The sequence below is a fragment of the Anabrus simplex genome, chromosome 6 (genome assembly GCF_040414725.1).
Source record: "Anabrus simplex isolate iqAnaSimp1 chromosome 6, ASM4041472v1, whole genome shotgun sequence".
NCBI classification, from domain to species: Eukaryota; Metazoa; Arthropoda; class Insecta; order Orthoptera; family Tettigoniidae; genus Anabrus; species Anabrus simplex.
This window is the reverse complement of record NC_090270.1, coordinates 185,715,272-185,728,786: the sequence shown is the minus strand read 5'-3', so window position 1 is coordinate 185,728,786 and position 13,515 is coordinate 185,715,272. Positions and strand designations below refer to the sequence as shown.

The window sequence follows — 13,515 nt, the reverse complement described above, 5'->3', positions numbered from 1 at the left end:
TAAATTTTAAATTACATTTTTATATTTTAATTTTATTTTCAAAGAGCAGACATTAGGGCATGTTTCCTGAAAATTTGTAATAAATTATAATGTATATTTCAACTAAAACTCCTGAATGCAATATTCAGTGAATCTCTACAAAGTGTCCAGATTTAATACCGCTACTGTAATTCAGTTTTCAGGTTGCTAATCACTCATTTTGCAACAAAGGTCAACAAATCATGAAATGACAGTCTGAGGCATCTCATGGTCTCGCTGGAGTGCATACTAATTTCTATACCATCTGTAACAGGGGGTTTTCTGAGAGAACACTACCTGCAGTGTTAAAGCACTTGAATTTACTGATGTTAATATCAAGACCTTTATCACAGAATCTTACAATGACCTTTTCCACGAGCATTGTTGCAGCATTATCATCTCTTCCAACAGTTAAGGTATCATCAGTGAATGCTGGTACATTAACATTAGGGAGGCCATCCACTTATGTGTACTCAAACTCTTCAGTAAATACTTCCTTACTCAGTTCTTCCAGGTTCTGATTTATGGATATGTTATAAAAAATAAAAGACGGGACTCCTTTGCACCACACCTCTTAGGATACTTGTCGGCTTATTTGTCTAGTGATTGGCTTCACGTGGGCAGATTTGGAGCTTTGAAGAAGCATTACTAAACTCTTCCCAACAAAAGAATAAAGTAGACATAAACAACATTTTGTATCACTCCGTGAGATCCACGTGTCTCATTGCCTGCTCTTTTTGCCAATATGAAGATAAATGAAAATTTCTGGATATAGACACATGAATATATTTGAGATACTTTAACAAAAATTCATCATCATTGCTATAAAATATATCTGCCATGAAAATTAACAAGTAGGCCTACTTACGTGACAGATCCCGGGGATCCGAACTTACAGAGACTCTGTTCCCTGTAGATGGGACAATTCACTGTCACTTTCATGACTAGAATCCTCTCGTAATTTTTTTTTCTAACTACAGTATCCATGGCACTTTCCAGGTCCCACATCACTTTCTCTTCGTGCACCACAGGCTGGACATAGGAACGCCATTGATCGGCTGTCTGCTCACGAAATGGTGTGTTAAGATTTTTAAGTAAGTCCCAAAGTTCGAAAGTGGTGTTAAGGCTGGCAGCATAACATTTTATCTGGCTCCACATCCTCTATTGGGTTAAATTCACAGTGATACGGGGGCAGTCTCAGTACAGTGCGGCCCGCTTGTTTGGCTAAGTCATCTATTAAATATTTCCCCAACTGAGGCCTGCGAATTTTTACGAATTTCCACAATTCAGTTTTAACAAGTCCTTCGTTGCATGTTACATTTTTACTTGTCGGCCAGGAAATTACTTCAGCTTTCTTTCAGGATTTGTTTGGGATATTTCACACAGTGGTAAGCGGCATTGTCTAACACGGTAACACTACTGGCATCAGCTTTCAAACCACGATTTAAATACATAACCAGTTATTTCGTTGTAATAATTTCAGTTTCTTCTAGACTCAAACACAAGATCAACCTCCACAAAACTGTCATCACTTCCAGTGTGTAACACTATCAGTCGCTTACCCTTCCCTGTTGGATTTTTTTAGCCGTGTGCATAAACCTGAAAGGAATGACTATTTCTTTAACTTTACGATAGTGTCTCGCTGTGCCTTCGATGTTGTATGCCATTCGTCACAACACACCTCGTCCAAATAGTATAATTTCCGCCCCTGTTGTCCAAATTCTCTTTATCTTGCAGAGATAATCCCTAGACCAAAATACAATATCATCTCTGTCCACTTCGATGCTTTTTCAATTTCTACTGATGAACTCGAAAAGTTTCAGTACTGTGTAAAGGGTTTTTTTTTTTTAAATCTGGGAGTTCAGGATGAGAGTTGACAGCCGATAACACCTAATCGTAGGGAGTTCATTGTTTAACAAAACAAAAACTTGCTCTTTCCTCTGGATGGCAGAGGTCCTTTTTTTAAATCCGGTGTGGTAACAGCCGGTAGTACAAAATTCTTTCAACGCACTGTAAACACTCGAAATAGATACACCAGTGAACTTGGATGTTAATTTCACATTATCATCAATTCAACAGTCAGGACATGTTTCCATAAACTTATTAAATGCATTTGACAATAGTCTTCCCTCGACTTTTCAGAGGTTTCCCTCTCTTATGCTTTACAACCCCAGCCATTAAAGTGATCTGACTCAAGATCGTGCAATTGTGCATGACCTTCCTCATGGCTGACACCTACCTATACAAGATAAAAAGGGATTTCCATGATCAGATACTGGATATTTAAGTTATTGACTAGAAGCTTAGAACAATAATATGATTTTCAATCGATAAAAGACTTCCACATTCAATACTTGATACTTTAAACTTAAAAAAAAAAAGGTATTTCCTACAGTGATAGGCTGCCTAAATCTGACAAACTATACCATAACACTTGAATATTGAATGTATGTTTAACCATGATGAGTTTTCGTGAGTTATCCATCTTGTATGCAGTACTGTAGAGGTTATTTCTAACAATTTATGTGGGGTCTTTTATGGCCAAGATAGCTAAATCACAATACAGATTCTTGGGAATGCCCACACTTTTGAAAAACTCAACTAGGAATTTTGATATGGTTCCTCTTGATTTGTTGAAAAGTCCTACAACCCTTATAGAGGAGATGTATGATTCTTTGAAGTAGGTAATGGTTGGTTCATAGATGGCTTGCTTCTCCTTGCCTGCCTCAGCTGGCTGACTTGAGTTGACCTCACATCTAATGGTGGAGTCCAGAATATATACCGAGTCCTTTTCTCGGTAAATTGCGATTATATCCATTCTCCAGTTGCTTCCACCGTTGGCAATACATGGCACATCTTCACGTATCTTTTAACCTTTCTGGGAGAATACTGCTGCAGTATTCTACATCTTATTCTGCTGTGCCTAACATTCTTAAGCAAGTCGCCCCCGTGGACATGAATCTTGAGCTAGGGTTTCACGCTCACTGCAGTGTCTGCAGTGGACTCTATCCCGGCTACCTCCAGGGAGGGCCTGTACAGGAACCACGTATTGCATTTTCAGCCTATTTTTAAATTTAGAAATGGTGTATTTATTTGGAGGATGATAGAGGGAGGAAGTTGAAGCAGTCAGTCATGCAGTTTTGTTTACGCTTACTGTATTCTTTAGTTGGAAAGAGTTCGGGTGTGCTACTTTGGATGGTTTAGGCAAGGCTTTCAAAGTGTTGCAGAGGTGATTATCAAAGGCCTTACTGATGTCAAGGATGACGAAGGAGATGCATTTCTTAAGCTGTTTGGCAGATGACAAGATGGAGCTGAGTATGGGACGTATTGATTGGAATACAAGCCGAACTCTTAAATCCACGCAGAAATTCCGTAAGAGTGAAAAATGGATACAAGGTCTATCCAAAATGTGTGTGATTAGTCGTCGTCGTCGTACTGAGCAGATAGTATTAAGCCTCCAGTTAGATAAATAATTTGAATCACACCCTTTGTAAATATTGTCCTGACCTTAGTAAAACAAACAGGTACAACACTTCAAGAGATCATGTATGTCATTATGAGGGGTCTTATTTCAAAGCAGGTGTCATCTTTGATTGCCCTTATTTAAGACTTGATGGATTGCTTTCTTTCTCCAATTACATTAATTTACAAGGAGTAAATTCTAAAGCCATTCTGTGGGTGATAGACACAGTTGATTTGCATGTTTTAAATCGGTATGTTTTAATCGTCTTAGAACGCTTGTTGGATACCAAGATATCCACTGAATTTTTTAAATATTTCTTAAAAATTGAATAGTGCTATAAAAGAGGAATTGAGATGACCGGTATAGATACTGAGTTTTTTGTTTCTCACAGTCACGTTTAGTTTGGTACTCGTGATTGCTATTTTGATTGAAGTTGGATTGAGCGTTGCATGCCTTTTTCACGTTACATGCGTGATAGTAACAAGCGGACAGATGCTTAGGCCCAGGAAGTAGGTGAATGGCTCTTGATGGAAAGACAGTGAAATTCACAACTTTTGTATTGAAATCTTGCTAGTTTTCAGTGTTGTGAAGATCAAATTTCCATTTATTCGGATTTTGTACATTTCTGAATCCGTAAGACTTACTGTAGGTTGAACAGGTGCAGGAGGACTGTCAGCTACATCTTGGACTGTTGCAGTGCAATCAGTTATTGGAGTGGAAGAGTTATTGCAATTCAGTTTTCATTTCCCTGGTTACCTTTAAAATTCTTTCCACAAATGGTCATGGAGAGAATTGTGAAAGATAGGGTTCAGTTTTTGATGGGCAGTCATCGGTATTAACGTTGTCAACCCTTTAACATAATGCGTAATAATAAAATTAATTTAGAACAGAAATATAGGTTGCTTCTATATCCAAGGAATGAATGAATTAATTAATGTTAAATGGAAAATACACCTAAGGATCAGTCCAGTCGAAGGAGAGACAGCAAATATTTATAACCTGTATGCCTTGGCAATGGTAGGTTACAGGGGTGAACACCGTGCACTTGGTGTATTTAACTTATTAAAAACAGAGCTAATGCTAGTCATACAATATTGTCAGGACACATTCGCTAGGAAAGAAATAGAATAGTATCATACGTAAACCATAAAATATAGAGTGCAAGTCAAAATAACCACGTAAATCAATCAAAACAACGAGAGTCTTGAATCAGATGAGATTACTTCCGAGCCATCCTTTAAAGAAAATAACTTCATCTATTTTTGCCAGTGGATTAATTAGATTAGATTTTAGGCTCTAATATTGTGATCAACAATATCTGGTTTTGTTTGAAGAAACGAGTGAACAGTCTTTACCATAGATACTGGTGTGAACTTTTGCTTTTGATATTTTCATTATATAATTTTGATATTTTCACTTTTTGAAATGTATTTGCTGTACCAGATTTTTTTTTTTTTCACACTCTACAGAATGTGTACACTTCCTGACACAGAAAGATTTGGCTGAAGATTTCTGACCTAGAAATACAAGCACAGCCAAGGGAAAGCACATTATCATTGAGATTTATTGGCTATTTAATACATGGATGTTTATCAACACTTCACCAGTAAATGGGTGTGCTATTATGCTTTTAGAACAAGAAATGATAATATTCATTACAGTAATTGTCCTAAACAATGTTTGTCGCTTTCCTCTTGATGCTGATTCTTGCACACAAATGTCCACTCAGGTTTTGTGGTGAAGTGTACAAACCTGTTGAGATCTGCCGATAGAGTCTTGTAAGATGGTGTGTGTATTGCAGCAGAGATATTTGTTGGAAAACTGATTATGATTTACCACCCTGTATGTATATTTATTATTCCAGAAATACTGAGTCATAATTGGGATAGTGATAATGCTTTTTTAATGTTCGTCTTGATGTATTGCATAATTCTTGTTTACTGAAGTTTGTATGCTTATTTTTCTTGTCACAGTTGGTGGAAAGGTTGCAAGAGGAAAAACGAATGGAACAAATCAGACGTAAGGAACGTAATGAGGCCCACCTATATATGTCTGTCCAGGTTCTTCTGGAAGATAGCTTTGATGGACATCAGGGCAATGACTTGTATGATCCTGACAGAGCCTTATATAGAATATTCCGAATCCGAAAACAAACTACCTTACAGGAGCTGCTGGAACAGCTTGCTGATAGTTTAGTAAGCATTATTTTATCTGCTATCTTTTTTTGAACTTTTTCTTTAGAAAATAATTTGTACTGAAATAAACTATAAAAAGATTGTGAAAGCTCTTCACATAAAAGTGTAGTGCTGTTATTCTTCAATGTTACATTAAGTTTCTGTTGTTGGGTATAAAAGATTAATAGTTACCTCATTGAATAAATGACTGAGGATATATAGGTTATTAATCCAGTGTGATAGTGAATACAAAACCTGTGTTATTGTAGTGTCTGTATTTGGCTGTGATATTGTTGGTGTTCCACTGAAAAAACTATTAAGAAAGTGAAATGACACTTCCTTCCCAATGCTAGTCCTTACATAAGCCAGTGTTGCTATCTGTGCTACTGTGATGTTGAACTGGTTGTCCGACTCATTGGCTGAATAGTCAGCGTACTGGCCTTTGGTTCAGAGGGTCCCGGGTTCGATTCCCGGCCGGGTCGGGGATTTTAACCTTCATTGGTTAATTTCACCGGGGGCTGGGTGTTTGTGCTGTCCCCAACATCCCTGCAACTCACATACCACACATAACACTATCCTCCACCACAATAACACGCAGTTACCTACACATGGCAGATGCCGCCCACTCTCATCGGAGGGTCTGCCTTTCAAGGGCTGCACTCAGCTAGAAAAAGCCACACGAAATTATTATGTTATTGAACTGGTTGAAAGAAAATCATATAGTATTTCTTCTTCTGTGAAACCAACCATGTCTAAAGAATTCAAAATAACACTTGGAATTCGTAAATTTCTGCTCTCAGCTTTGCTCGCTATTTAATATGACGTACTACTCCACCCTTCACCATTCTAATCAAAGATCATTTAATGGTTAATGCAGCATTCAACTTATTTCCCTTCCATGAACATTGCAACATCGTTACGTTTCGTGCTTAGGCTCTAACAGAACCCAGGATGGTTAAAAGTGGTTGTGGTAAATATCTACCTTGCGCAACCAATCTTCAGAACTGATAGTTGAACATTTTTTTAAAACTTCCCTTTTATTCGATACTAAATGTGAAGATATGGTGTAAATTTTTAATAGGATGGTGTTAGGTTCTCATGAACAGGATAATAGCTGTGGTTTGAATTATTTCAAGAGCGATAAGGTGCTTCTCCAGGCATTGTTCGACTGTGAAGGCTCGAACTCAAGCTTACAATATTAGAAGTGTGGACAATTTACTAGAGAGCATCGTAGAATGGTTTTAGCTGTTTCTCCATAAAGCAGTTGTAAATATTTTAGTATCGTCAGCAAATATTTTACATAGAGCATGTCCGTGGAACCTTTACATGGGAGAATCCTTTCCTGCAGCAGTTCCCTTACTTCGGCATGGGTGAAAGTTTTGTTGTTCCTAGCTAGATGGCCCTTACTTGGCTCCATGCACTTTCAATTGGATTTAAAGAACAATGGTACGGAGGTAACCTTAAAAGTTGCCTTCCCGATTGCAATGCAATATCATCTCAATACGTGCCACACAATTCCTTAATATGGTGTGGGATGACATTAAGAAGTTCCAAATTGGCACTGTTTGTTTCATGAGGGATTACCTTTCCGTCCAGAAACTTAATTATGTCTCCCTTTCTCCATGATTGATTGGGTGGCTTCTCAATTCTAACCGAATGATAAGACACATTGGGTGGCTTCTCAATTCTAACCGAATGATAAGACACATTGTCCATAACAATTAACGCATTGGTTTCAAGACGAGTAAGAACATTCACAAACTATTCTTCGAATACATGTCTGTTCATTTTTTCGTGATAGTCTTCCATGGAGTTAGCTTCAAAACACTGTAACCCTCCGTCCACAAAACATTTCTCGTTGCTGATATGCATAATTGTTAGGCATTTCCCCTTTCCTGAAGGATTCTTTAAGCCGTCTGATTTTATAATTTTAGTGTAGGTAGTAGTCAAAGGAGTATTTACTTATCACGTGTCAAAAGAATTAATTTTGTTTCCTACGCCTAATCTAATGAAACAAATGTAGAGTAATTAACTCTTGAGAACACCGTCTATAATCCAACCTAATCGGGTGTTTTGCAGAGCTGGTTGTCCTTCAGCTTCATTCTTGGGTGGACCTATGACTATTTTCCAGTAAAGTCCTGCACCAGTATGTCTTATGCCTCCAGGCTTGTTGAATGTGGGGTCTGCCAAGCGAATGTCTTTTGGAATAATAATCTTGTCCTTCTTGATTTCCAACTGTGGCAGTCGTCCTGTTGGCAAAACTAGAAATTCTGCTTCCGCCTCAAATCCGTCATTCCTTGAAGCGAGGTGTACTCTCGTAATCCTTTTTGTTTCCACCTTGGAACAATCTACTCCTATGATCTGTGTGTTTGTCTCAACATTCGGTAAACCAAGCCGTTGCCTACGAGATAAATTAAGGCCTCTGCATGCGTGGTCTTTTCAAGTACTAAATTGGCAAAGTAGCAGTAGTTCAAATAGCGCTGTCAGATGTCAGGCTAGCCCTCCATTCCTCAGCACGATTCCAGTTGGAATTTACGAGAATAACTTGCACATAGGTACACATTACAAAGATAAAACATTGTGTTATGACCAGAAAAGTGATATTTCTGTGATGTTTAATAAAGAAAATTAAATGTATCACACAGTAATTCAAGAAGAGCTCATACAAGTCAAATCGTATAGTTGCAACTGAAAAGTAGGGCAAGACTAACTAGGTGACCTGAGAGGTGTCTGTTCTCTTTTTCCTTCAGGTCTGTATCTACCTTTCCATTCTCACCTTAAAGTTAATTCCTCTTACTGCCTAGCCAACCTCTCTGCCTCTGGTAGTAAACACTGTGGGTGGGGTAGTAGAATAACAGCCACGGTAGCCCCTGCCTGTCCTCAGAGGTGACTAAAAGCTGCCCCAGGGGCTCTGAACTTGAGAGCATAGGTTGGCGACCACGATGAGTCCTGGCATTGCTTCCAATCACTTGTGTCACCTCCTCACTTTCATCTATCCTATCTGACCTCCCTTGGTCAACTCTTGTTCTGTTTTTGACCTCGACGATATTAGAGTATTATTCGAGACCTAGGGCATCTTGTCTTCCTTCGACTGATACCTTCAATGTTTGAAGTGTCCGATACGTTCCACTTTTCTCTGTGATTAGTGTTATATAGAGGATGGTTGCCTAGTTGTACTTCCTCTTAAAACAATCACCACTACCACCACTCTCTTCGCTCTAACTTGTACGTCGTCAGAATTATTTGTCTTTGCCTGCGAGAATGCATTTCCATAGCTTCTCTTCTTGGGCGGCTTATGCGTTTTGTTATGCCTACTCTTGTCATGCAAATACAACGGATACCCTGAAAGAAACGTTGGAATTGAATTTGGAAGAAAGAGTCTGGTTTTAGCAGGGATGCTAAAGCATGTTCACTACATACTACAGATTTCGAGGATGGTTGCTACACGCTATTTTTCTCGTCACAACGATGTGATATAATTTTGATCTATTTTTCTTGTAATTCTGTATTTTTCTGGAAACTCGTGGAAAAAAAATTCCGCTACCTTTGTGAAGTTTACTTTTGCGGAATGATACACAGCAATAAACAGTTGTTTAACATGCGCAATAAACATCCTGTAAATATAATGTTTACAATAAATATTGTTCTTTTCTTTCTTCTTTTTCTACCACTCTTTCCACAGTTGTGCGGTTGCTAGTGCGAACTGTGTAGAACATGTAGATCTGGCCCTGTTTTACGGCTGGATTCGCTTCCTGTCGCCAACCTTATATGCAGTAATGTAATCACTACTACGTGTTTACTGTGGTGGTTGGCAGTGTAGTATATTGTATGAATAGGAAAGTGGTGGTACAAACACTCAGTCCTCAAGCCAGAAGAATTTAATATGAAATGTGCGATTAAGATCCCTGACCGTCCGGGAATCGAACCCGTGACCCTCTGAACCGAATGCCTCAACGCTGACCATTCAGCCAGGGAGTCGTAGATTTAGAATAAATACTCTCTCGGCGATAAATGCAGAACCTCTTATATTTATAATAATGCGCCAAAAACAATTATCTTAAACTTGCATTTAAATCGAAACTATATACTCCCTATAAGCTGAATACACAAATCAACACCTTATATAATTATTTTTAAGGTCTACCTGATCTAAAAACTCACTAACTTGACTTTTTCCTTCACAATTTCCATCTACGTCAGTGTTAAACAGTGGAGGACTAACACAAAGTCTAGCGGCGAGTCTGGAACTAGAACGTAATCACGTCGGCAACAACCATGCTTCTTATACAGACCTTCTTTTATTAGATTTGGCTGAGATCCCGGATCTAATAAGGCTCGGCATGTCGTCGTTCTTCCATGAACATCTTTCACATCAATTAAAGCTGCCTTCTGTCTTCAACTGATCGCTTAATTACTTCTTCACGTGATGAGGTGACTTCCACCACACAGATTACAGCTTACCTGAGTCATCGTCATAACAACTTTCTTAGTAGGTTGTTTGTCCTTCGGATTTGCCGTCGTGTTCAGTGCCTTGGTTTTGTGTGATTTAACATCATATATACTGTGTGATCAAAACTATCCGGACACCCCCAAAAGCATTCGTTTTTCATTTTAGATGCATTATGCTGCCACCTACTGCCAGGTACTCCTTAGCAGTGACCTCAGTAGTCATTAGACATCGTGAGAGAGCAGAATGGGGCGCTCCGCAGAAGTCACGGACTTCGAACATGGTCAGGTGATTCGGTGTCACTTGATTCAGAAGCCTGTATGCAAGATTTCCACACTCCTAAACATCCCTAGGTCCACTGTTTCTGATGTGATAGTGAAGTGGAAACGTGAAGGAAATCGTACAGGCCGACCTCGTCTGTTGACCGACAGAGAGCTCTGATAGTAGAAGAGGGTCGTAAAGTGTAATAGGCAGGCATCTATCCAGACCATCACACAGGAATTCCAAACTGCATCAGGATCCACTCCAAGTACTCTGGCAGTTCGGCGGGAGGTCAGAAAACTTGGATTTCATGGTAGAGCAGCTGCCCATAAGCCACACATCACGCAGGTCAATGCCAAACGCCTCGCTTGGTGTAAGAAGCGTAAACATTAGACGATTCAACAGTGAAAAAACATTGTGTGGAGTGACGAATCAGGGTACACAATGTGGCGATCCGATGGCAGGGTGTGGGTATGGGGAATATCCGGTGAACGTCATCTACCAGCGTGTGTAGTGCCAACAGTAAAATTCAGAGGTGGTGGTGTTAATGGTGTGGTTGTGCTTTTCATTGAGGGGGCTTGCACCCCTTGTTGTTTTTGTTTTGCATGGCACTATGACAGCACAGGCCTACATTGATGTTTGAAGCTCCTTCTTGCTTCCCACTGTTGAAGAGCACTTCGGGGATGGCGATTGCATCTTTCAACACGATCGAGCACCTGTTCATAATGCAGGGCTTATGGCTGAGTGGTTACATGACAACAACATCCTCGTAATGGACTTGCCTGCACAGAGTCCTGGCCTGAATCCTATAGAAACACCTTTGGGATGTTTTGGAACACAGACTTAGTGCCAGGCCTCACCGACCGACATCGCTACCTTTCCTCAATGCAGCGCTCTCTGAAGAATGGGCTACCATTCCCCAAGCAACCTTCCAGCATCTAATTGAACGTACGCCTGCGAGAGTGGAAGCTGTCATCAAGGCTAAGGGTGGGCCAACACCATATTGAATTCCAGCATTACCGACGGAAGGCGCCACGAATTTGTACGTCATGTTCAGCCAGGTGTCCGGATACTTTTGATCACATAGTGTATGATTGGGAATGTTCAGTTAAAAATTTCAAGAAATCATCCAACGTTGGCATCTTCTGTGGAGTGTTGCCTTTCACCCTTTCCTGCTAGTCTCTTTGCTCTATGAAATCCATCTACTTCTTTGCTAGATGAATAACCAATGTATCCCAGTTTTGTACCAGTTGCTTCATTGCTTTTAATGAAGCCATCCGAGTTTGAATATGAAATTGTACTTGCCTGAGAGATTCAGATTTGTTCTCTTTAAAAGCTGTTAGAAACTTGAAAAGTTCATCTAGATGTTTCTCGATTATCATAATTTGATTATCATATGTATCTACAAGCAAGTTCCAAGCACTTGTGTGGTTTTCTTCTGAAATGGTAAAACCTTGAATGACTTTGCGTGCCTCGCCCTCCAGAAGACCATTCAGATACTGATATTTTTGAATATTTGTTAGTTGAGTATCATTATGAATGTTTGACTGAAAACTGTTTTTTAAAATGCAACCATTTTGTGAATTCGCCGTTAAATTCTGGTAATTTCTGTATTCTTCAATTTTGATTCTCTGGAACTTCCTGGTAATGAATGGCATTGTTTACTGCCATGTTTATTTGAGCTAGAAAATTATTTTGAACATCCTCTGCTTCATCTATTATCGTTTGCAGTTGTGTAACTGCGCTGAAATTAGGAGATTCAAATAGCCCTCGCTCTTTCTCACATTCCTCTTGAAACTGTTGTGCAGCTGTTTCATCAGTGATTTCTGTTTCCTCTATTTTAATTTGTAATTCTTCAAAAGAATTCCATAGCTCCTCACATTTCTTTATTCTAACCTTTGCCTCTGATTTTGACTTGTCAGCTGTAATTGACTTCATTGTTCTTGTTAATGTGCCTTTTACTCGACCCCGCATTTGCTTCAATTTTGTTAGTTGCGACATATTGAAATTGAGGTCATGCTGTGAAAGTTTGAAAGGATTGCGTGAAGGTTATGTATAAATTCAAAAGAATTGTAATACTGAATTGAGGTTATATGACAAAGGAAATTGGATCATTTATATTTATGACAACAGGAGGATCAATGGACCAATTATTATTTTCTTCTTATTATGGTGATCAGTGCATGTTTATGTTACAAAAGCATGTGCTAAGGAAAAGAGGCTATAATCTAAGAGTATGTATAGCAAGAATGGTGTATATGTCAGAGAGACTCACAGAGATTCTTGCATTGAGCGGTGAGAAGAATGATAATCTTGAAATCTTGTCTTTACTTCTTTGTATGTACATAATCTCGAATCGTACTTGCTTGATTACTGATTTATGCTGCACTCTTTTGAAGTTGTTGGTCTTAGCGGTCTGATTTTCGTTTTGAACGGGAATGCAATATCCGTGAATAATTCCACGAATTTGAGATGTGTTGTATTTTTACTCCAGTGCTTAACCTCAATTGCGACACATTGTTTTCACTTCTGCATTTCACATTTCATGATCTTGCTTGAATTGAATATCTCAGGGTATTGAGAGCTGTGCTGTTGGGCACCAATGTTTTTGATTGATTTTGAAGTAAAGGAACTTGGTGCCTTCAATATTTTATTGCTTTTGATACGTCTTCCTTACGCGATATTATAACTTGATGACGAACACGACTGTTACATGCGTAAGAATTTTTTAATACCAGTTTAAATGGTCCGTTATTGGACATTACAAATTTTTCAGCTAACTCATTCCTGGTTGCCAGCGTTTTGCCCCGTGTGCTAAGTTGGGCTCATCAGTTTGTACTTAGCACACCCACCAAGACGCATGGCTAGTACATACCATGGAGACCACTGCGTAGACTAATTGGAGCCACTGGCAGTGCCAGTGCACTATGAGTCACTTGGTCTCATTACCAAAAATTGATGCCTGCTTGGCCATCAGATGATAGTTGTTGATTCCTATAGGGAACTTGAAATATTAGTCCTGAATGAGTAAATTTATAATATCGATATAAATGCTCTGTTGTTGGACATTATAAATTTTCCTGGTTGCCAGCGTTTTGCCCCCGTGTGCTAAGTTGGGCTCATCAGTTTGTACTTAGCACACCCACCAAGAC

General features: G+C 39.1%; 1 protein-coding gene across 2 annotated transcripts in view; it reads left to right on the top strand.

The window, feature by feature from the left end:
• Usp7 (Ubiquitin-specific protease 7) overlaps positions 1-13,515 on the top strand; it is a 458,856-nt gene that overhangs the window by 260,979 nt on the left and 184,362 nt on the right. For both annotated transcript variants that reach the window (XM_067150095.2, XM_067150096.2), the window contains exon 13: positions 5,455-5,676. In XM_067150095.2, the coding sequence (XP_067006196.1) occupies positions 5,455-5,676 (222 nt within the window). The remainder of the gene's footprint in view (positions 1-5,454; positions 5,677-13,515) is intronic.